This window comes from Pyrgilauda ruficollis, unplaced genomic scaffold (genome assembly GCF_017590135.1).
Source record: "Pyrgilauda ruficollis isolate IOZ18807 unplaced genomic scaffold, ASM1759013v1 scaffold19, whole genome shotgun sequence".
Taxonomy (NCBI): domain Eukaryota; kingdom Metazoa; phylum Chordata; class Aves; order Passeriformes; family Passeridae; genus Pyrgilauda; species Pyrgilauda ruficollis.
The window spans coordinates 9208971-9235108 of NW_024518095.1; the positions used below are offsets into that span (position 1 = coordinate 9208971).

General features: G+C 36.0%; 1 protein-coding gene across 2 annotated transcripts in view; it reads left to right on the plus strand.

The window, feature by feature from the left end:
* NAV3 (neuron navigator 3) overlaps nucleotides 1–26138 on the plus strand; it is a 251244-nt gene that overhangs the window by 96353 nt on the left and 128753 nt on the right. Inside the window, exons 5-8 of one of the 2 annotated variants that reach the window (XM_041465666.1) lie at nucleotides 1014–1191; nucleotides 14983–15051; nucleotides 17785–17924; nucleotides 24935–25973. In XM_041465666.1, coding sequence (XP_041321600.1) covers nucleotides 1014–1191; nucleotides 14983–15051; nucleotides 17785–17924; nucleotides 24935–25973 — 1426 coding nt within the window. The remainder of the gene's footprint in view (nucleotides 1–1013; nucleotides 1192–14982; nucleotides 15052–17784; nucleotides 17925–24934; nucleotides 25974–26138) is intronic. The other variant, XM_041465667.1, reaches the window with a different exon arrangement.

The following is a 26138-nucleotide window of genomic DNA, read 5'->3' on the forward strand; positions in this document are numbered from 1 at the left end:
AGGCAGAAAGGTTGTGGCATTGCATGTCAGGTTGCAAGTATATAGGTCTAGTAAAAGCCTTTTACAAGGTGGTCAGTGCCAAAGAAAATTAATAATGAGATTATGAACAGACCTACATGCTGCAGATAATTTCATTAAAGTCTTCTGAGGTTTCTTTTTGACACTGAGATCATTTATCAGCAAGGAATGACAACATCCTTGTAAAATCTTCATCTCAGGCTGGGAAAAAGCTAAAAAGTGATGGGAGTCATAGGGATGCTGCTGGGTTTCACCAGAATTGTATTCAGGTAGCTGTATAGCCTCATCAAAGCTGTCATTTTTGTCTTCATTATCAGTAATAGCAGTATAAAATGGAAAGCTATAAAATCATGTCATTCGAAAGTTCAAAGATGTAATCATGAGCATTACAGTCACCTTTTTTAAAAACAACCTTCCATTTATTTTCTTCTCTCAAGTTCCCTGCGCACATCTGTATGAATGGATAGATGCTCACTGACAAGAGCCCTTACCATGCAGTCTTTTTGATTTTTCCAGAACTCACTGTTTGTTACCAATGTGTATTGCTCCAAAAGCAAAAAGAGTAATTTAAAGTCATAAGGTTTGAAGGGATGTATATTTAAGACTAGAAAGAACTCAGATTTTCTGAATGAGCTTTTCCTTAACTAGAATATTTGTACTTTGTTGGGACAGGAGTATTAATTTCAAATTATGTGTCTTATTTAAGGTTTGATATACTCTTGTTTATGACCATGCAAAAGACTCATCACAAAGACATTGTAGATACAGATGTTTATTGCAACACTGACAAATAAAAACCCAAAAATTATAATAAAAATATAATATCAGTGACACCTAAAATGTCTCTGATATTACAGGTAAATTAAGAGCTATAAGACATAAACATGTATAGCTATAGGTATGTACAGACATACTTTAGTATGACTTCTACAAAACTGAAGTCTAAAACCAAAGTGTTTTCACTTCCTTTTCTCTTTTGTTTTTTTTTTTAATAGAAATAAGGAATGGAAATTTGAAAGCCATTTTAGGGCTGTTTTTCAGTTTGTCTCGGTATAAACAGCAGCAACATCATCAGCAACAGTACTACCAGTCTTTGGTGGAGCTACAACAGCAAGTCCCTTCAACTCCAGCTGAAATCAGCCAGTCCAAAACACACCAAGATATGCAGTCAAGGTAGGTTAAAAAGTTATCTTTCTCAGGTTCAAAAGCTTTTTATTTTTCTGTTTGAAAAAGACAAAATTGTGTTTTAAAAAAGGCTATTTAATATTTTTTTAGCTATTTACACAATGGTTTCAATGTGTTTTTTGATAGTAAGCCCACATTTCTTGGGCGTAAAGTTAGAGCAAGAGCAGAGAGCAATACCAATTAGTTTTAGTTCCAATTTTAGTTAATTGCAAGCCTTTCTTTTACTTTATTATTGATTTTTCTGCACATTGCACAATAAGAGGCTGCTAGCACACCATGTGGTTAGTGTACTGGTTATTTTCATGTTTTCTTCCCTTTCCCAGTTCCACATGTAAATGAGAAATTTCCAATGATCAACAAAACAGATGGGGAAAAGGCACAATTAATACTTCCATTTGTTATAGACTCTTTTTGTCCCCACACATTCTGGTTTTTGAGTGCCTAATTCTATTCAAATGTTTTGTACAAGGGAGAAGAAATAGCCTAAATCTAGTTGTTTCTTTTAAGAGGGCAGATTTTATTTAGTTTTAAGAAAACAAAGCACTCATTGGAACTCAATAATTGCTGAATTACATTGCTTTCAAACTGTATCTGAAAACATTTTCAGAAGGTAGTTGCTTGAAGGCCACTATAGAAAAACGAGTTAGAAACAGAAATATCTGTTTAAATGGAAAGAATGTCAACAATGTATATTTTATTGGGCAAATTTTAAAAAAGTCAACTTCAGATCATCATGAAGAGTTTTATCTGTTGCTTTGTTTGGTTCAGTATTTGTTCCATTTTTTATATCCTTGTTCAAAATGTTTTTGTGGACTTATTGAACAAGTGTATGTCAAGAGTGTGGTAAATCAATGATCTAGATTGGATTAAAAGTATCAGACTAATACATTGAGATTCTGGTTCTTAAGTCTGTTGATATATAAATTACACTTTCATGTATATAATAAACATATTTCTTCTTTAATGGACAAAGCTTTAACACTTCAACCTGATAGAAATCTGTGTCTTGAATCTAAAAATGTTTTAAAAAGATATTTTGGAGCAAAGTGTTGCTAATAGCATGTTAATTACCTCATTTGATGCAAAAATTAAGATACATGTGTTTGGCTGGGGCATTATGAAGTGCTTCTATTTTCTCTGCTGCTGAAAATTAATGTCTTTGAAGGTTTTTCCTGTGAAGTATACAATTAACATGTAATCTAGGAAATTATGGTGGGGTCGAGAAGAGTCTGACCATTCTCAACATTTTCCAAAGCTTAATTTCTGCTTTTTGGAGGATATTTAATACTGCATGAGAGACAATAACATCTTGTTATTCAGGAATTAAGTGTTCACAGCTTTAATCAGGGGAATTAAGAGCTTAGCCAGCTTCCTATAAATACCTTTGGTTACTGTATTTTGTTTTTAATTTAGTGAAAGAACTGAAACATTTCCTGATTTTATAATTTATCCATGGTGAATTGTTATTAACAAAAAAATATACATCTTTATACATCTTGACTATTGTCAAGACTATGTCTTGACTATGTCTTGTTCTTTATACATCATGACTATTGCAAGAGTTTGTCCAAAAAAACCTGGATAAAGCACGTTTTTTACTGTTCGGATGATGGTGATTCCACATGGTAGGCAAAGAGGTGTTGAATGTTTTATTAAGCTTTCCATTATAATTCCTTGAGATCTCATGGTCTTTCTGCACTTTTTTATTGTCTTCTATTTTGCTATGTTAAATCTTGCTTCTGTAAGAAGAGAAATTATTCCATGTCCCAGATTCTCCACATTTATGATTTTGTCGAGTGACATCTAAGGCTGGTTTAAAAAAATTTCAACTTCCATCAGTGTGCTTTAAACATTCCACTTTAATCTAGGAGTTTAAAATAATTTAATTATTTGATTGAATTTCTGTTCATAGCTAGGTTTCAGATGTAAAATATTTCTATGTAAAAAATTACCTGACCAAGATTGATGACATCATTCTTATTTCTTATCTTAAAATTGAAAGCAAGATTTTTTTCTATGTGCTTTCACATACAGAGAAGTTTGATGCTTGTTACTGTAAAGCCTGTATTGCCTGAGGGAGTATGGTTTCTTCTATCCATATATTTTTCATTTAAATCTTAAGGGATAAAGGCGCCTGCCAGAAATTTTCTCCTATATGAAAATTTTCTATCTTCCACTATAAGTATAAATATATCTAGTATTGTGAGCTGCTAGCAAAACAAGGAGCCCTGGAACTTAGAAACAAACAGAAATACGACTTTTTTTCAATGGTGATTTTCTTTTTTCTTTATTTGTCAATTTTTGAAGTAATATAAAGAAATTAGCATAAAATAATATTTACCTTCCAAAGAAAAATGACTGCATGTGAAAACAAGTTTTCTACTAATAGATGGGCATATATAGACATACACAGATGTGAATTCTCTCTGGTGGATTTACCAACACTTCTTTTCATAGCAGCTGTTTATTTCACTTCTTGTTTTCCCAATAAAATAAATATTTTGAAATATTATTTAAAAATATGTACCAAATACCTTTCTAGTTTTAAAGGTGATATGAGTAAATAAAAGCTTATTTTTAGAAAGAAGCCAAAACATTAATTAAGAAAGAAAAGATTGCTTTGTTGAGATCTGTCTTGCCTCTTGCTCACTTTTTGCTGTCTGTAATGTGGACAGGTAGCTTACGTGATTCTTGTGATTGCTTTCATGTCAGGTGTGTCTCAGCAATAATTAGAAATGCAACCAACATAACCGAGCTGGGGGAAGCTCATGATTTAGAAGGTCCTTAGAAACTCACATGAGTGCTGTATCGAACACTTGAGATCTTTAGATATTTTTGCAAAAAGTAGTTTCATACTAGTACTGTAGTACTGAAAACTACACATTTCCCTGTATGGAGAATTTTGGAAAGTGATAAAATCTGAAGTGTATATTAATGCACATTCTTCACACTGTCCATATAAAATTAACTTAATAGATAATCTAACTGCTATCAATCAAAAATTGAGTAATTTTACTTTTTTTCTGAAGTGCTGTTGATAAAAAAGTTGTTTTATCCTTTCACAGTAAAAGTTAATCTTTACGACTATTTATTATTATACAATTATTGTGCAGGTATGTCTTTTTTTATTACCATGTTGCAGTTCTGAATATGTTTTGAAAAATTCTTAATTCTTTCTGTTTTCTAACATTTGTAACATAACTGTGGAAAGGTTTGGTATGCAGAAGCCTTAAGGCAGAATATCCCTTACGGTGTATATTTTGGAAAAAATATTTGGCAAATGCACAAAGCAGATAATAGTTTCCATTAAATTGACCTGTGGTCTTTTAGAAATAGTTCTTTCAGGTTTTTGAATAGAACAAGAATTATCTTCTTATTATGGCAGAAGCCAGATAATGAATGTAGCTGCTAACACGTGAATGGGACATTCGTCTTTTTTTAAAAATGGCAAAATGCTTCAAACCTAATTAGAGTAAATTTTCAAGGGTAATTGGAAAATCATCTTCTTACACGATGGGTATCTTATTTTACTGGAAGACTCACACATATTTACTTTTCATATTTACCTGAGAAATAAAGATGTCGTTTTGACGCACTCTGTACATTTAAGTGAATTTGAGATCCATGTGCTTGTATATGTGCCTACATGTAAGCAAAAGCAAAATATATACACTGAATAAGGTGGGTGCTTTTTATAGACTTTATACATTTTTTAAATCTTCAGTAATCAGTCACGTCATTTTGTACTTTAAGTATTTGAAACTATGTCTTAGTTTGTATTAATAACTGAGGTTATTTTAGGTTAGAATATTCTATGAGAAAAGTTACCTTCTTCATTGCTTCCAGCTATTGTATACTAAGCATATTGTGTAATTTCAACTTTATTTCCTAGGAGGTAAAAAGTTGTTGTATCTTCTGTATTACACAAATATGAGAAGGTGATGCCCTTCACTTTTTTTCCAAGAGAAGTAGAGATTATACATGGGAGAAGGAAATACTTCTGAGAAGTCACACTGAAAATGGTCAGATTACAGAGGTTGCTGAAAACCAAGAAAGTTTTGTCTTTGTATGTGCAGAGCTAGCATCTCACTCTCCTGATTTAAAAGACTGGTCCTGCTGGTGATGGTGGTGATGATGATGATGGTGATGGTACTCATCCCCATTTCCAGGTTATGATGTCCTCAGTAATGATCAATGTCTGTGATCATTACCATGTTTGAAAATTTCTGTGTGCCGCTGAAGACAAGCTACTTTATACAGTGTTTAAGCCCTTTGTCAACAAAAACTGAAACAGGCACCAAATTATATTAGGTCTCTACAGGTTTCATACACAGGTTGTTTTGCTGAGGTAAACAAACAGAAGCCCCAGGGGAAGGTTATAATCAGAATATCACAAGACTGGACAGGTTAGATTTGTGCAGAAATGGGGAATTCAGGAGACTGAGCCACCACACTTATCCTAGTGTGACTAGGAGACAACACAGACAGGAATGTAATTAAACCAGTTTCTGGAGGAACCTCTCTTTCCTAAGTGCAAAGTTTGCACGGGAGGATAATGAATATTCTTTCACAGGCTCCTTACAAAATTATCCAAAATTGGTCAGTGTGGCAATACTCTAACATTGCTATTTCCCATGTGAGCTGTCTGTGACCAATGTCACAGGATTGTGAAAGCTGTTCATACAGAAGGCAAGCAAGATTCTGCTTGTGAAAGAGTATTATTTGCCTATCTAGTCCTGTGGCTAACAGCAACATTTCAAATTCAATGTGAAAGGAAGGAAAGGAGTTGATTCATTATAAGTGAAATTGCCTTGCAAAAAACTGCCTTGCAAAAAACATTCTTTCTTTATGGAAGATCATAGTTTTGTACTAGTAATGATAAAAACTCTGAAATTATTAGACTATTAGTGAAAAAAATCTGCAGTAAATAAATAGTAACCAAATGCAAAGAATAGTTTTAGATTTGATTTCTGATTTCTTTTTACCCTAAAATTTCTTATATTCTTCCATTACTAACTGTGGGAATTGAATATTTCGAAATCTGAAGTTGGCACTTCACTCTTTCCTTGTGACTTTATTGCAGCTCTCAGATTTATTTTTAAAAATACAGTGCTGGTGGCCTTATTTATATCTGTCAGTACAGATAGATGACAACAATGGCTACATTATATTTTTATGCTTTGCTTTGGTAGTGGATTCCATTATCAGAGCAATACATCTGTGGTGATGATCTTTCAACCACCCAGATACTAAGAGAAAACACATGTGGATGAAGGAAGTTCTGTCTCATTTACAGATTAGACAGTAACTGGTTTCAGTAAGCTGTCAGAAAATTTCCCCTAGACAGACAAACTATTTTATCATGTACAGGAATGATGAGCACAGCTTGAGGTCCAGATGGATTTTGTTAAATTTGTTATATTAAAAGTGCGCCCTGGTTTTCCTGAGCATATAAACAAAGTTAGGTAGCTGATTTCTGCAGGCAGTTGCATATATAACTACTGCAAGGAACAGGGTTTCATGTTGCCTGCTGCTCAGAAGTACTAAGGAAGAAATTATGTGTGTTGGATGCAGAGCTTGTGCTGTGTGAAAGACAGTAATGAAAATGTAGTGCTTATGATTATGAATTGAAATAGATCCATGTCAGAATAGTGGGAATCTGCATAGCAATCTTGATTACATCACTCTGTTTAGAAAAAAGGCCTTCATTTAAATATTCTGAAGGTTTAAAATATGGTTTCAGCAGTCTACACCAAGTGTGTTGCACTGACATAGGCTGGAAAATGGAAGGTGTACATAGTTGTGTGTGTTGCTTGTTTAATGTACAGGGAAGGGATGAAACAAGTCCCTTTGCTGTCCTTAGCTCATGCTGTTGCTAGTCACTTGGTTTTGGTGAAAGGAAAGAGGCAGGTAGTTCCTGCTTTTCCCACTGTGGAATCATTGTCAAATCACTGATTCTGAAGAGAAGAAAAATTAAGCAAATATTTATTCCTTCTTTCTGTTCTCTTTTTGCTAGTAAGGGTCTAAGTGCTATTAATCTAATCTGATGTATTTTTATATGTCTGGGAGATAATGCAGAATGAGTTGCTTTATGTGATTGTTCCAGGATCTGCAGGAAGCTGACCTTTAAATGGCCCTTAGGTATTTAATTTTCTTTTAACCTTTTCTTTTACCTTGCCAATCAGCTGTGGCTCCATTTTGTTCTACTCCCCCAAGATGCAATCATTACAGTCCTCAAGGTTCCAAATCACAGAAACTTCAGAAAGGAGGCTTTTTCATCGTATTTGTCCTGAAGTCCAAGTAAATAAAGCATTTAGTGTGTCTCAGTGGCAAATGACTAACCTGTCTAATAATCTTCCCACAGAAAAGATAGAACAGAGCATTAGTAAGAACATATTTTTCATATACTTCTTCCATGTAACCCATCCTCTCTAAGAAGATATCTAATAACATTTCTTCAGCTTAAAATAATGGGGGAAAGGGTGTTTCAAAGTGACATTCAGGTTCTAAAATAAATGGTCTTTTCCACAGTTATAATCCACCAATCTAGCAGACTATTGCATGCCTAGAGAGAAAATAAAAAATATAAAAAGCATTTTTAGTCTCTTAATAGCATTTCAGATTTTTTCAAACGGTTCATCCTCTATTGACCATTTCACCACAAGTCCTTCATAAACTGCTTGTATCTTTTACCTTATTAGCTATTTCTATGGGTTGGATCCTTCAAACTTGTCCTTTACTGATTGGTATCTCCCCTTGCTTGTTGCACACAGTTTTTTCTCCTTGCAAAGTACCTGATGTATATCTGACTTTCTTTAGGAACCTGTGGCGTGCAGTTACCCTGGGTTCTTCTGTTTATAAATTACCTCTGTTCAAGAACAATAATTTTTCCCTAACTTTTCTGCTGTTTGCAGTTCAAAATGCAATGGTCATCTTTTCTCATTATCTCTTCTTGCAGTTTTCACAAGAGTGTTTTAAATCAGTTTAGTGGAAATTTTAATTTTGTTCATTTCAGATATTCTCATTGTCTGGCCTGTGTCATCCTTGCCACTCATTACTTTTTATCTGTCAGTTTCGATGCACTTTGACCATAATTCTCACTGTTGCTAATCCAGATCATGTAGAATTTAATGGGAAGTGTTCCATTCATCCTTGTAGCACTCGAATCCAATCTTTTATATATTTCCTTCTGAAGGAATAGAAGCTTTATAATGAAGTTATTTTCCCTTCAGACATTCTTTGTTGCTTTACCCTCACTTTCTACTGAGATTCGTTAGATCTCCTGATTCTTTGAAAATGAAATCTGATGCAAATGTACATACATTTATTACTTTCCAGGACCTGCCACCAGTTTAATTCTGACACCTTGTGAACACTGGAGGTTGCTTGTAATTATTTGTATATGGCAAATTAAATTTCAACACATGTAAAATGCAAGGGTAGCCATATTAAATTAGCACAGTCTTCATTCTTTTTTTCTTTTTCATCAGATGATAGGTAGCAAACCTATTATGAAGCAAATTGTTCTTTCTTTGTTCCTATTTATTCCTTAAAAAACTCCTTCATAGCAATGTGTGACCCAGTCTTTTCCTTGAATTTTTACATTCATTTAGGTCATAGCTTTATATTTGTACTTACTTTCTTTGCTTCTGTCAGTCCTTTTAATATCTATTATATCTTACTATTTTCACAGACTGTGCAACAAATTTGATATTCTACATGTTGTGGTTTTCTGGGTGTCAGTTAATGAAATAACATTACAGTTGGAAGTTGCTGTGAAGGAGATGACTTTCTTTCTTAATTTACCAAAAAAGCTCCAAAATAAAAATCTATACAAATTCCAAAGAATCCTAGGCAGCGCTGTTTGGCAGTCATTGCCTGTGGAAAATAGATTAAATAGAAGTGAAAAGAAAAGGTTTTTTATATTTATGATTCACCAGACTTACAAGAATTTATTTGTGTTTTGAAAATACTTAAGGAAAATAGCTGAACTGCTGGTAGAATCTTGTATTTTCTTCATATTACAAAGCCATTTTAAAGTCAATAGGGAGACTCTTTGCCATTTTAAAGTCAATAGGGAGACTGAACGAAATGCTTACAAATGTATTTTACTACTGTCAATAGAGACAGTTAACCATGGGATACTTTTTTGACTGATGCAGGTTTATAGCAATCCCAACCATACATTAGGTGTGTTGCGAATGTGGACTTTCTGGAAATCTATGCAAAGATTCAAGAGATAATTAGCATAGATTTGAAGAAGTAAAACCATCAGCATTTCTGTCACCTCCATTTTCATTTCCTCTAGGAAAAAAACCTTTTTTACAGTTTTATTGCATCAAACTGTAAAGTAGAATGGTGGCATATGATTCTGTGAAGATACTCTGATATAATTCTGTTCTAGTATAAGACCATAAATGACATGGAGATAAGGTCATAAAATGGTACATTTGGTTCCTAAGGGCCTAATCCTAGTTCTGGCAGCACACTGTAATCCATTTGTCTAATTTGCTCAGAGAAAAATAGTGAGGTTTAAAAGATGGCATTTTAGGTGTGCTGCAGGTTAGCTTAAGCACAGTAGCGAAGTAACACAGTCTCCTAAACCACAAAAAACAGTTACTGCTAGGTATCCATTTTGTTTCTTTAATGTTGTGGTTCTTGTACTCCTTCATTAAATTCCACAAAATATCTGTACTACAATACTGGGACCAAAGCAGAAAAGCTATGGTCACTGTGTATTCGTTCTTATTAAAAGGCTCTGTATTCTGCAGGAACATAAATATTGATGCAAAACTGGGTTATCTGCATTTTGGTTTATGAGTTGTGAACAATAGGAAAATATTGAAAACATAATTTTGCTTGTACCTTCAAGCATGAATCATTTGGAGACAGACTACTTGAATAAGATGCCAGAAGCTCAAAGAGCGGAAAGGAGTAATGTCCAAATAATTTAGAACAGATGACAGGGTGTGAGCTAGAACTGCCTGAGCCATAGATATTTCCTCTTGTGAATGAAAAAAAAAAAAGTGTATTTATGTGTTAAATATGTAATATTTATCTCTATATTTATATCTGTCTTTACCTATATCTATATCTTTATATCTATATTTATGTCTATACTTATATATTTATATATATATTTATATTTGCCTCTATCTGTAGATAATATACCTCTATCTATAAAATACACATTCATAAATAACGTTTATATAAATGTTAAATGTTTATTTATTTATAAATAAATAGGTATAGGTATAGATATATGTAGTTAAATAGATACATACAGGTGGATATGGCCATATATTAATTGACCAAGGCTGGACTAAAGAGGGAAAAGAAATGTCTGAAAAATATTGTTTGTACAGAAAATCAAAGTTTTTTTGGTTTCTTCCTCAGTGTTCCTTGAAAGTACATTTGGGGATCAGGGATCTTCTACCTGTTCAAACTGTTTTATAGTGTGAGGGCTTGGAAACTTTTGTTTCCTGTGACATCTTTCCAGGCACACTTGGAATTTGGAGTCAGGTTTACCTTAGAATGTTATCTTTTGTGCTTTTCAATCAGTAGGATGATGAGCAGCTAAATAGAAAAAATTAAAGAAATTTTTTTTTTTCTTATTTAAGAAAAATACTTTAAAAAAAAATAGGCGCACAGGGCAACTGAGACCTTCTGGTAAATTTTTTACATTGAAAAAGCATTCTTTTTAAACTAGTCTTTTCCAAAGAATTATTCTAATACAAAAGTCTTGAACAGCTCTGGAGTGCATTCAGACTAGAGACTAAATGCATTTTGTAAGATCAACAGCATATTAAAATTCAAGTAAGCCAGTAAGGAAGAAAGACTTTGATTATGTTCTACAAAACCCTTTCTCTTTTTCTAATTTCAACATAGTGCATAGTTGGCATTTTAGAACCACCATGTGACTCTTAACATTATAGGAAAAAGACAGTGTGATGTAACATGATCCTATTGATCCTTTGGAGGACTTAATAAAAAGTATATGATATTCAGGGTGTCACTGCATGGGTTACTTTTTGAAGACAGAGGTTAAAATATTTTTAGCTTGATTCATGCTCTTTTCAGGTTTATAGAAGGTTCATGGTTCAGCTTTATGTGTTAACCCACTTTCAAGGGCCTGCTTCTTTTCTGACATACTGTATGGCAACAAGTTAGAGTTTCTGGTAGTTAAGTCCAGTGTCAAACAATCTGTTGCCTTCCTTCTGCATAGAATCATAGAATGATTTAGGTTGGAAAAGACCTCTAAGTTCATCAAGTCCAACTGCTAACCCAGCACTGCCAAGTCCACCAGTAAAACCTATCCCTAAGTGCCACATAAAGTCATTTATGTTGTAGCCTACATTGATTTCCTAGTCTCCTCTACACCTTTTAGGACCATTTTGTAACCGTGTCATGCCTGCAAATGAATGACCCTGTCAGCTCCTCATCCTGATGGAGCATGGTGCACAGGTCCCCGGTGCAGCTGGCTGTGCTGCACAGCCACGTGGCACTGTGCAGAGCCCTGCTTCCTGAACCACTCAGCACAATGCAGACATGGGGTTCTCCATCAGCACCTCGGGCTCAGCAGCATCACTGTCCCTTCTTCTCAGCTACTTTTGTGCTGAACTGCCTTTCTGGGCAGCCTCAGGATGTTGCTCACAGCAAAAGAAATTTCCCAGTTGTCGCCATTTCATATCTGCTGTGTTGACTAGTGTTTCCCTGGTTTGTAAAACAAAATATTGATGACTTCCACCTGGAAGACAAAGTCCATATTATTTTGCAGAGTCCAGATTATTTCTAAGATTTCAGATGCCTATATGCCATTTTACCTGTTTTGGACAGCATTTACTTGGCTTCCCCTATGTGTTATTTGGAAGACGAGAGTTAAGCGTGATGTCCGCTCCTGTGTACATGACATAGCTGATTGCTGATATGAGTATTATAACTGTGTAAAGGGTCTTGTAAACCCTGAGAAAGGGTAGTAGACAGCTGAGAACAAGACGCCTTAAAAATGCCCCTTTCCAGCCCTGTGACAAGTAAATCCTTCCTTGTCCTGAATGCTGTAGCATTAAACTGGTATTGTCTGATATGTTAAGATCCATTTACTGCTCTATTGCAGACACACACTTACTATATCGTGGTGTGGATTTTTAGACATTATAAATAACTGTTTTAAGCAAAATGGGTTTATTTTGCTGACTGACAAATACTACCCAAAGACAATTACCTGATAGGATAGAGGGCAGTATGTAAGTACTTGTTCATACATTTAGACGAGTGGGTAGGTTAAAGTCTAGTCTGAAACAGCATTGCAGTTGACATCCATGAAAGCGAGATGAGCAACTGGGAAATGCATTCGTGGAAAGCTTTCATGGGCTCAGCACGTCCAGAGCTAATTGACAAGGAAAACCTAAAGTCATTAGAACTTGATGCACCTGCTTTATGAGTTAAATTCTCTTTTTGCCTTTCTCTTGTCACATTTCTTTGGAAAATAAATTTAATCAGTCACAGTGGAAATCATCCTTTACAAATCATGTTTTACTGATATTGACACGTTCATCAATGCCTGTCAAGCCTGTCTGGAAAGTTTGAAAGTAGTCTATAGGCTGGTGTTTCATGAATTTGCTAGTGGATAGAGTCCCAAGCCACAGAAGGGAAGCATTCTAGCAAGCATTATCAGACAGGTATTTTATGCATTTATTGCTATTAAATGTATGTGGGCTAGTTTATCAACACTGAGATTAAGGGTTTTGATCTTTCAGTTTAGTCTTGAATGTATTGTTTGAGGTAGAAATGCTATGATACACTAAGGCACTGCAACCTACTCACTCTCTTTTCCCATCTTACTTTCTGTGTTGATTGTACTGTGCATCATTCCACCTTTTACAGCATAAATACAAAGAAGTTTTATTTGACAACAATTTTTCTCACAAATCTCTTATTTTAGTCAACGCAGGTAACCAGCTATTAATTTCTAGATTCCTTCATTTTAAATATGTTGGAAAAAAAAAAAAACATAAGAGAAAGATCTCATCAAAAGATGGACTATTATGCCAGGCACAAATGTAGCAAATTCAGTAAAACAAATTATGTCACGTTTGCATTGTAAGTCCAGGCATTATTAAGAAATATAGCCATAAGTGAGATATAATTCAATGTACTAAAAACTAGATAGATAAAAATACATAAAGTGTGATTATTATGAATTTTGGTATTATTATAAGTAATATATTATATTAAGTGATATTATGTATTATAATATCCACAGAAGCGATGGTCATATAGAAAAGCAATTTGTCAGCATTATTCTGAAGATATATGTCAGAGAATTGAATGCTGCTTTTACATACTGAATGATTCCTTTTTGCCCTCTTAAGACTGAAGTACTCTTCTTACTTTTATATTCATCCTATGCAAATGTACCATTTTTAATTGGCAGGAACAGAGGCAGCTCTAAACACTTTGTTGGGGTTTAATTTAGTAAAGTAGCAATAATCTCACATCTCATTCCAGTCTCACATTGTCCCTTGGTTTGTACCTCCTTTTCACCCCTTTTCAGCACTGCAGTACTAAGGAAGGGAAGACCTTTCTTACCTGACAGCTTCTGCCATCTGGTTTACACTCAGTGTACTGGCAGAAATTGCTTAACACTGTTCTGGTAGACTCAACACCACCAGGTGCTTCTTAAAAGTGCTGCTGGTCTATAAACCTGGCACTAGAGCACTGAGGTTTTCTGCTGCTACTCAGAAGAATTGCTGGAAGATGCAGAACTCTGAGAAACAAAAGAAATCTCTGACTATCAGTTTCTGCTTCCTCAGTTGTCCATGACTTCCCTAATAATTCAAGGAATTTGATGTTGTGATTGCACCTGGCTTAGGCACCTCTCTACAGCCTTAGACTGTGTGGATGCCAAAGGATGCACCTGTCTATGAAAACTGAAATTGCCTGACAGAAAGCTGTACCTTGGCCATGCATTTGACATATCCCCTATGCAAATGTCTAAAAGATTAGAGAAAATAATTTGCTATCTAATCATGCCAGGTTGTTGGATGTCAAAAGGAACATACAGTTTTTAGTCCTGTAGCATAGCATGTTTTCTGTTCCAGAAATGCTACTTGGATGCCTTAATAGACAAAGGTGCATTTTCCTATGAATTCCACAGTGAGTCTAAGCACATGCCAGGACTTTCTTAATGCAGCCTCTGCTTCATTGCCTGGGTCATCACATATGTGACCTGTGCTGTAACAGTAATAAAATTTGTGACAGGGTACTTCGTCCATATAGCTCTACTGTCAAGAAAGTCACCTTGCTTTAGTGGGATTTTTTCTGAGTCCACATTAAATTTGGTATAGCAAATCTGTTCCTAAGAGCCCTACTGTGAATCCAGTCAGGTTGCTGGAGAGACCAGTAGGAGTGTATTTGTGCTTAGTGCATTTCATGGGGAAAAAAAAAAAAGCAGCACAATGTTTTGAAGTTCACATTCTGTGTGAATTGAGCTATACTTCAGGAATTCAGTCACTGTGGAAATTTGCTCACTTTTTCTATTGATAAGATAATTTCTAGCAAATGAGACATTTTATAACAATATCCATTATTTCATAACCTGTTCATTGCATCTCATAAAAATCTGCATGTTTACATTGTTTCATATTGTTGCCAGTTAATTTGCATTTTTATCCATGTTCAATTTGCATTCATTAACTCATCATTTGCTGGTAAGTGTGTTCTTTCTATACATATTCAAAGAAATTCTTTAATTCAATTTCTCTGTTTCTTCTCATACAGTCTCACAGCCAGATATGCAACTCAGTCTAATCACAGTGGAATTGCAACCAGTCAAAAAAAGGCTTCTAGGTCAGTTAAATATCTCTAATTTATTGCTTGTTAGTGATACTCAAGCAAGTATATGCCAATTGATATTTTATCCTTTGGACTTAAGCAGACACTAAACAATGTGCAATTTTTGTTATGTGAGCAAGCTTTGGAATGATGAGCTTTGCCACAGAAAAGCCTTGTATTCATTGGCTTTTGGCCAATTGGCTGATTTCTACTATATATTAGCAATATTTCTGGTTGTTATGTATCCTGCATCTTTGTATTCTGCATGTAAAATATTGGATGTGAAGGATTAGTTGGTGATTTTAGTGCTCTGTTCTTTCTGGCTCAATTCCTGACTTTAGTTATGAGTGAAAAGAAGTTTGGGAGTCCACCCCAGTTCCAACTAGATGTTTTGCATATATATCAAGCCCACCTGAAAGTCTGAGTTCACAGAGTCAAGTTTACACAGAAGCAAAACAGAGCAGAAAAAAAGCATGACTTCTCAGACTTCTGCTCCATCAAGAGTAGCCTGCACACAGTCCCCATTAATAAGAGGCTTTGTTTTGGCAGGGAATTTGACAGAGCTGTGTGTAGGAACTGACTTGTTTCAGATTTTGTCACTACTTTTAGTCTGTCATTTCCATGAGCACTAAAATCTACATACCAGATTACAGAAGAAAGAAGCTGAGGTCTAAAGCTTACTCTTTTTTCTAGCTTTTTTTTTTTTTTTTTTTTTTTTTTGAGGGGGGATAATTAATGTGTTCATTAATTATACCTTTTGCTTTACAGTTCATTGGTGAGACCGATGAACTCTAAATTGCATAATCTCCAATAAAGATTGTGTTTTGCAGTGTAGAACACTAACACAATGGGTGTTGCTGGTGATAAGTTGAAATGAGCTATACCACGGTCCAGTTGCTTTGCACCTGCATTTATAGGTCTTTGTTTTCCTTATTGCTGATGCTCCTGTCTTGTCCACATTCAACTTGTCAAAGTTAACAGTCTTATTGTCTAATACTTTAAATCTGTGGCAGTGTTTCCGAAGCCTGTTCAGAGGTATGTGACTTGTCCCTTATTTGTTATACTCTTCTTTGCATTTCCTTAGCTGCTTAACATGATTCTGCAAGAGCAATTTAAAACCTGAATTCAATTAAGAAAGTCAGCAGATGAGGTAAAGTGGAAAGTGTGTAGAGAAAATGACCTCATGCATTAATGTGCTTATTGTAGCAAGTTCTTGAATTCTGGCATACAGAATATATGCAGAACTATTTTGTATTTTAACAGATCAGATGAGTTTCTAGTGTTGCACATGCCTTTTCATTGCTTTTGTCATTACCTTTGACAAATGGTCTCAGGGCTCTTACTGCCTGTCAAATTAGGAAAATGAGAAGGAGCAAATGGATTTTTAAGTTTGTTTTAGTGCATTCTTCAGGGAACAGAAGATCACTCGAATTCACGGGTCACGGTAAAGGTTAGCACGCGTACTGCTGCAGAGCAGAGACTGTCTGCCCTGGGCTCGGCACAGACACTAGCAGGGCAGGCTGGCAGCCAGAGCGAGCCATGAAAATAACCAGTGGATTAGTCCTCTGAGGTTTAAACTGGTAAAGAAAGAGACTATGGAGTTGTTTACATATGTATGCAAATGAAAATGAAATTATTTGAATATTTCTGTATGCTAGTGTATTAAACAAACAAAAAGAAGTTTGAAAAAAATCAAATGTTTTGTACTTTTCTGTAATGTGATTTTTTTTTCTTTCCTTCTAATGCTGCTCTTTCATAATAAACTGAAATTAACAGAATTTGATAACGCTGGTAGAATTTGCACTGCTATTATTAAAATCATTCCAATAAGCAAGAAACAGAAGAGAGATGCTCTTCTATGTCAAGAGCCTATCACTGATTTAGCAATTAATTTTATCTAAGAAATAACAAAACTAGAAGGGACTGGGGGTGCCCACAAAGATGCTTCAGAAAGTTTGAAGTAGGCACATATTGAGGAATCTTAAAACACAAAACAAATTTTAAAAGATGCAGGCTTACACATGCCAGAAACAGCAAGAATCTACATTTTTTCCTTAGCATAGCCACATAGTAAGGTTCAGATGGTGGCAGCAAATACTAAGAAATGAACTGTATACTCTACATTGTATAGTTCTATCTAAACGGTATCTCTATCTAAAGATCTAAGGTTCTATCTAAAATGCATCTCTATCATCTAGATAAAATAAGTATTTACAATATTTTTCATTTAAAATAGTAAGGAGGAAGTATTTTAGTCAATAGTCTTCTGAAAAATAACTGAAGATGATAACTAAAAAGCTTTTATGCTAAACACAACTGTGAAAAATTTAATAGAGTAAGAGATACAAAATATTTATTAACTATGTATTGCTGTGATTTTAAATCTATTTCTTTAATATTTCCTTTCCAAAAGTGACATATTAATAAAGGTTGATATTGCACTTTAATATTTGATAGGGTGAATCTGTTTTAGCAATGTTAATGGCAAATGCAAAGCATCTTCTTACATGTCTTGTGACTCTAGAAAGCATCTTTTTCCCTTATGTGTGCATAAGGATAAGTTTAAATTTTCATTTGTGGAGTCTAACTAATTTGAATCCTCCTGTTTGTTGTTGCTTCCTGAATTCATTGGGTTTAGTTGGTTTAAAATTGTGATCCAATATTTGCACACTGTCTCGGCTATATGTTGTCTTACATAAAATGTACAGATTTCTCACTGGTTCCTCACTGATTTTCTCACTATTCCAGGCTTCCAGGACCCTCAAGGGTGCCAGCTGCAGGCAGCAGTACCAAAGTCCAGGGAGCTTCCAATTTAAATCGGAGAAGTCAGAGCTTTAACAGCATTGACAAAAACAAGCCTCCACAATATGCAAACGGAAATGAAAAAGGTAAGGGATTAAAGTTACTAAGTTTACTCTCCATAATACTCAAGAAGAAAAAAAAAAGAACCTTCCACAAGGGTCAAAGAAGAAAATGTAGTATTTAGACTTGGTAAGGAATACCTATGGGAATTGGGGCCTGAATTAGGACTTGTGTTTCGGTTGGGATTTAAGTTCAGATGCAAAAAAGTTCCAGATGTATAATCATATTTTATCAATCTTTGATGAAAATATCACAGGGTGACTTTTACAAAGTAAAAGTTAATCCATATTGGATGCCTGTAATTTTATTCCATAGTCTTCTCTTACCCGAAGGACTACTGCCATCATTTTCAGGGGACTTGGCATCTTAGCCTCTAATGGAGAAGAATCAGAATATTATATTTGCCTCAGAATGTTACCTGTATCTATTCTTTCAGAACATGACCTAGTGTGTGTATAATACTGAATAAAGGATTGCAAGTGAAATGAAATTTTGCAGGGATTTGGAGCAGCCATTGCAAGAATTAGCTGAGTACCCTGGGTCCTTCCATTTCTCTCACCCTGACTCTGTTTTCCTGGAAAATGTGCCTCTTCAGGCTTTATCTCAAACAGAATAATGCAAAAATACAGCTTTCTGAGTTGTGTAACTAATCCATCCCCTTCCTCCCCTTCTTTTTCCCTTTGTGTAATGAACAGCATTTTATTCATATCTCTGGGTTAGAACCGAGTTGAAAATGATACAATATACATAGTACCCGTTTGCATCCTTGGGGTCTGTGGGAGGAACAAGTATGCAATGAATGTTCTTCATCCAAGCAACAGGCAGCTATCCAGATTTTTTTTACAAAATTCTGATGACCATGCTTTGCCCCTAGCTGTATCTGAAGATATAAAACCATCCTTTCAATAGTTATTCCTTTATTTTTACTATCAGGATTGAATGTTTCACGTAGTTCTATAGTGGGTTTTATTTTATCAAGGAATTGTTTGTGTCAAGACATCCAATCTAAAACTAGAAAAAGATCAGTGTGAAAACTGAGCATACACTGTATAATTAAGAAATACAGTAGTGAAGTTATGGAGCAGGAAATGTGACTACTTGAGTGAAGGTATGTACAGCAGTTTAGGTTTTCTAATTGCTTCATAATGTTGACATGGTTGCTACTGAAATGTGTGAGAATAAAATGATTCAAGGTGAGACATGAATGTAGATAATATTCTTAGCTCATTACTTGGAAAATGTCTTTTGACTTCTAAGGCTTGCATTGCATTGTACATTTATGTGACTTTTTGCATGATGTATTTCTTTACTTCCTCATTTTTTACAGCAGAGAATGAGAGCTTTGATGGGGTTTTTACTGAAGTCACCACTTGCAAGAGGATAAGGGGTGGCTTTTTTTGTAAAGTCAATCAATTCATTTTACAGAAAATAGAATAAGTAATACTGCATATTTACAGACTACTGTATTTGATATGTTTCCATGTGGGTTTTTTCCCTATCAAAACAGCAGAATAGATGAAAAACCATTAATTTTACACGATAATCAAAGATACATATAAGTTTGTTTTAGGGTATAAAGCAGAAGTTTATTAGAGAAAAATATTTCTGTGAATGCAAGCGCAGCAAAGTGATATTCTTTCATAATATCCTGAAAGAACAGAAGAACCTGTATTTGAATATGCTGTGCTCTGCTTTTCCTAAACAGAAAAACAACCATACCATGCTATATTTTAAACTTAGTTGTTATAGTGACTAATTTTTGAATATTATAATGAGATTTCCAGGTACTTTTTTCTATATTTTTAAAAGTATTTTAGTATGTTCTGTAACCTGAAATTTTTGAAGAATTTGTTAAGAAACAAACTTCAACCTTTACAATAGTAATAATTTAAAACCCATCTTTTTAAAAAATAGACCATACAATTTTGTGCCACCATACAATAAGAAACTGATTGTTTCCCTACAGTGCAGCACAAATAATAGACCTTGTATTTAATTTTTACTTCTGATGCAGATACTTGGAGCAAGATAACTTTATCAGCTTTTTTTGAATAGATGCACAGTTCATATACCTTAATTTCTAAAACAAAGAGGTGACTTGTGCCAATTAAATAGCTGTTAGATATTGGGACCATCAAACTTCTTCAAGGACAGACCACTGTTGTTCTGTTCCCTGCTCTACACCTTCCTGTATATGCAATAAGGAGACCTCAGAAAATACATACAGCATAAGATTTTTTTTTAAATCCAGTTGTAGGTAGTACTTGTAATCCATTCCTGCATAACACAGTCACTCATTCACAGTGGGGACTGAATATGTAGTCACAGAGTTAAAGAAGACCTGAAGGTGATCCAAAAGAAGTGATATCAGCCTCTTATTTAGTATTCCATTACTTAGCTCTCATTGATATTACCTCCTTTGAACGTTGCTTAGGGAGCAGTTCAACTCAGTAAGAAACCTGGCTCCCCTGAGCAAACGCCGGTTTGCTCTTTATTAAGCAGAGCAGTTTTCACCGACAGACCCGATCCATTGTGTGACACAGGTGACTGAGTGTAAATCTGGTTAAGTCTGAAACACAGAAAGCACCAGAACATTAAACAAGCCATTAGCTGAAACTTGTTTGTGGAGCTTTAGTGCAACTCCTTTTTTTTTTTTTTTTAACTGAATTTTGCAGCTGACGTATCAATTTCAGAGAAGATGCGTGCTTTTCAGACATGTCAGATTTATCTGCCACTGATTTAATAACATAAAAGAAAATTAAACTATTTAAATGAAGTAATTATTCAGATTGCTAATAAGGTAGAAAAACAGTGCATTTTGAGTACAGCAAAGAAATAACGTTCTGATTCACGCATTTTTAAAACAAATCGTAATCCCTTCAATCTTAGAAACAGTGTATTGGAACACTGATGAAGGTCTCTATGTCATGGAGTTCTATTTCCAGCTTTTCAGTATAATTTAGTAATATAAGATGGTGTTTCTGTTTTCTCCAAACTCAGTTTTAACAGTATTTGGTTATTTTGCCCATATGAACTCTGAGAAACTCTGTCCTGGAGCTCCATTGTGTGATGATGCTGATGCAAATTGTTCATCTCTGGCCAGTATGTACATCTATAGCTAGTTTGTGTACGTTTCTTCTGGTGCCACTGTTTTTCCAATTGTCCCTGGTGGTGTTCTCCTCTTGTGCTGATAAGGGGTAGCTACTTTCTCAGGGACAGCTACAAAGGGAGAGTTGAACAAGCTGAATTCTTTTAATCTCACTAGGTAGACCTCCCATTTCTTCAACATTCTTACAGTAACCCTTTGCAACTCTTACATTTTCTACTAACCTTTTTTATTGTGACTGGCTAAAAATGGATAATCTGGACACCTGCCTGCTACAGAATATTTAGATTATCATGAGTAATTTTGCTGCAGTGGAGGAGCTGTTGTTAAGAGGTTGTCTTCTCCAGCAGCACAGAACACAGAAAAGGTCACAGATGAGAAGACAAAATAGGTTGGTTATGTACTGGCCCAAGTGCAGGTCTTCACATGTCCTTTATTTGTACAACGGCCTATGAAAAGTGGATTTGAAAATGTCCATTCGGTCATCATGGTCTTGCTGTGTTATGAGAGAAGTTCCTCTTTTTGCATTGAACATCTGAGGGTGTTGTGTTTCTGCTGTGCTTTTACAGTGGAGGTTGAGCTCTGAAGCACTGAGTTTTCAAGCAGAATGCAAAACTGTTTTTACCAGAATCTGACTATGCATCTCAGAAATAAGGGGTTAAGCCCAAAACAGAAGACTGACTTCTTGTAAAATTTAGTTTACAGAAAGAAGAAATCCTTTTCATAGGTTGGGTTCACTCTGTCTCAAAATCACCACAAGGTGGGGACAGGTTTCATGTAATGAGCAGCTAAAGCCAAGCCCAGTTGAACACAGAAAGTAGGTAATTGTGTGCAGCTTCAAGTAATGCAGTTGTGCTGGAGGTGGAGGGGGAATAGATCTTTTAATACCACATCTTTGAACATACAGATAAGTTGTCAATATTTCTTGAGAGCATTCAGGTCACATTCCTTGCAGAAATATTAAGGATGCCATTTAAATTGAAGATTAATGACAAGCTAAAATTCTCTAATTTTTTGTTGCTGTTTATGATTTGTGACATAGGGATCAAATAAATACCAGTGGGTCTAGGAGCCTGTATTTTTTTGCTATGTATATAGCAGAACAAGCTGCTGTTGAAACAGTAAATACTCTTCTTTTTACATTTTTCCCTCAATGAGTTCAATATTATACAGCTGGAAAATATGGCAAAGCAGGCATTCTTCCTTGTAATCAGAACAAGGATTTTCTTTTTTTTTTTTTTTTTGTTTTTTTTTTTTAGTAGTAGTAAAACTAATAGCCTGAAGCCATAAATATGTAGCATAACTAATACAGTAGAACATAGTGGCATCACACTGTTCACAGATTGTTACATGTATTCTGCATTAACTTTGCATATTCTTATGGTGAATTGTTCTTCTGCAAAACTATTGGTATAGCTTAAGACCCCAATCCTCCTGTGTATTTAGGGCTAGCTTAGCGCAAGGCAAGATGTGTGCAAGTGCACACCCACTTCTGAGCTATCAGCCCTGTGGCTGATTCCTGGTATAAATTATGTTTGAAAAAAAAGAAAGCCTGAGGGCTGCAGTAATTTCCAACAGCTGTGACTGGCCCCAGGCTCTCTTACAGCATCTGAGGCTCACTAGATGAGAACAGGGGCCCAGCCATAATTCCTGCCTTGCTCCCAAGGGATCAGCTATGCAGCTGCCCACCAAAGGTGCTCCATGGTGATAGCTGGAGCCTGGGAAATATTCTGTAAGTAAGCCTGTCACAAAAAATACTCTGAAGCAAGCTTTACCTGTTCTTGCTTAGAACAGGACTTGGCAGAGCTGCATGAAACCTTTTGTGAAGGTGGAATGAACTCATCTGCAGAATCACAGGATTTGTCAGGTTGGAAGGGACTACAGTGGGTCATGCGGTCCAACCCCCCTGCTCAAGCAGGGTCATCTCACAACACATTGAATATGAGTTCATCTACATGGTTTTGTAGTATCTCCAGTGAGGAAGACTTCATAACCTCTCTGGGAAATCTGTTCCAGTTCTCAGTCACCCACACAGTAAAGGAGATCTTCCACATATTCATGTAGAACTTCATGTGCATCAGGGTCTTCCTGTTGTCTCTTACCCGATTGCTGGCACCACTGAGAAAAGCCTGACTTCACACCCTCCCTCTAGATACTTGTACACACTGGTGAGGTTCCCTCTCAGTCATCTTTTCTGGAGGCTGAATAGGCCCAACTCTCCCAGCCTATTCTTGAACGAGAGGTGTTCCAGTCCTTTCATCATCTTTGTCACCCATGTAGCACTGTGGTATTTGCATACCAGGCTGAGATGCACACAAAAAAAACGCTGGGCAGATGGAATTATGTAGCATCTGTTAAGGTGGAGGTGGTTTGCTCAGTGGAACAAGTTACTAATAGAGTTAAGCAAGTAAAAATTTTACTTGTTGTCATATTACTTTTATTCAGACTATTTTTTAATATTTTTCAGCTAGAACTTCTTAATGCTATTCAGAGCAGTAAATTTTGCTATGTTTTCATTCTCTTTGTTAAAGGAAAAACAGCTTAACTTTCAGCATTCTCAAAGTGCTGCCTTTCCTGAATGTATTAGCAGACTTCAGACTTCCAGATGGGTAGTTGAATCTTTCCTTGAGGTTTAGGGCTGAGACTGCAAAAATGAAAGCAATGCATAACTTTGTGCTGAAGGGGCAACTGTCCTCAGCCTTCTCATTTATGGTATTATTCAGACAGGGGGGCCCCAAGGTATAACATACTGCATGTATATGCAAAGCATCAAGCACTCTTTTTGTCATTACACAAACTATATTTGAATTGTATGTTTCATGGGCTTTTTGTAGTGCAGAATTCAATATGCTATAGACTAGCTTACATCTAATTCCCCAATAGTCCCAATACTGAATGGCACGGCAAGATGCATCCACTAAAAGAGCATATGTCAGCTGCTGAAATAGCTGTGTACCACATGATTTGATTGCTATTACCGCTTCATTTCTCTGGTGTTTGAGAGTGATGGTGTTTATATACTCAGATGTGTCTTGGGAATCTGAACTTCATACAGAAGAGTTTAACCCTTTCATGCATTGGTCTGTTTCGCTTAATAAGGCTGGGTGACAAAAATCACAGTTATTAATTGGCATAGTTTGATTATTGCAGAAGGAGCCTTGTTCTCATTTATTCTGAAGATCCACTGAAGTTCCTGGATGATGCAGATGTAGTGAATGTGCCAGAGCCTTCTTTGCCTACCTAAATACAGTTCATTGCTGTACCCATGCAGATGATGTATCACTGTAACTTTCAACTACTGACACTGGTGAAATTTTTGATTAAATTTTTTCCTACCTATGAAATTATACTGATAAGTTCCTGAAGTGGGCTGCTAAATATTGTTAACAGTACTTAAAACTAAAAAATTTATTGCTACCAGCCTTTTTCACTTTTGTGACTATTGATTTTATGCAATTAATTTCAGTATTACTAAGAAGGATCTCCTCTTGCCCAAAACCTTAGCTTTTTAGGACATATTTTTCTTTCACTAAACATCAGACTCTCTTTGTCCAGTTTTGGTTTTCTGCCATAATTGTAGCATATTTTTTTCTTCTTCGGTGTTTTGTTATGAACAAGTGATTGGAAAAATAAAAGATTAAAATATTAAAAAATAAAATCTTTACTTGGAAGGCTTGATTGGCATAATGCAATTGTTGTAACAAAGATGTTTCTGAGGCTTTCTTGGACTTGTGGAAGTATCAAACACTGTGATGATGGAGGAAAGAAAGGTGTATTCTATTAGCATCCTTCATGTTCCATGCACATATAAATCATGTTTATTTTAGATCACATGTAAGTATGTCTTACATGCCAGGGAATATGACATCACCCTCAAGCATGAGATGGGAGAATAACTATATCACCATGGCTTTTTTCTGTTTTTTTAAGCAGATTCACCAAAAGGCCCTCACCCCTCTTCAGGCATGAATGGAAATGTGCAGCATCCCACCACCACCGGGCAGCAGCAGGTCTCTGCCATACCCTCTCCAAGTGCCAGCAAGCCTTGGCGCAGCAAATCCATGAATGTCAAACACAGCGCGACCTCTACCATGCTGTCTGTGAAGCAGCCCAGTCCCGCAACCTCCCCTACTCCAACTTCAGACAGGCTCAAGCCACCCCCTTCTGAAGGTGTGAAGCCCCCTTCATCTGGACAAAAATCTATGCTGGAAAAATTCAAGCTGGTTAATGCTAGGACTGCTCTGAGACCTCCTTTGTCACTGAGCTCAGGACCCAGTGACAGTGGGAGAGAGGATGACAACTTTTCAGAGTGTGGTGAAATGGATGTCTTAAGTGGTGGGGTGAACAGCGGCGGCTCCACAAGTAGCAGTCCCAAAGTATCACCCAAGTTAACCCCTCCGAAAGCTGGCAGCAAAAATCTCAGCAATAAAAAGTCTTTGCTACAGCCAAAGGACAAAGAGGAAAAGAACAGGGACAAAAACAAAGTTTGCACTGAGAAAGCAGTCAAGGAAGAGAAGGATCAGGTCATTGAATCATCTACAAAGAAGAGCTCGAAAATTGCAAGCTTAATCCCAAAGGGAAGCAAGACAACATCAGCCAAGAAAGAGAGTTTAATATCATCTTCTAGTGGGATCCCAAAACCTGGATCAAAGGTGCCAACAGCAAAGCAGAGCACTTCCTCCGCATGCACAGGGAGTAAGGAGGTTGAAAAACTGAGGACTACAAAAGGAAACCAGTCCCAGTCAACACCAAAATCTCAGCTTAGTGAGAAGGCTTCTCCTTCCTCTGGTCTTGCTTCTTCTGAAGGGAAAGAACCAAGTGCTGCTCTCACCCCAGGATCCTCCATTGGTCTGTCAGCCTCGATGGCTGCAGGCAGTGGCCAAGGCACAGGAAATGGTGTAGTCCAGCTTCCTCAGCAACAGCAATACAGCCACCCCAACACTGCCACGGTAGCTCCTTTCATTTATAGGTAAGAGCATGGAGAAAACTGGGGTTCGTGCTACTGTTTAGGCAAGAGAGCTAAAATGGATAAAGTAATGGTGGGTCATGCTGTTATCCCCCAGCACACTGGGGATAACAGCACTGCTGTGATTCTGTCACAGCATCATGCCAATGTTTTTCTAATATTATTTTT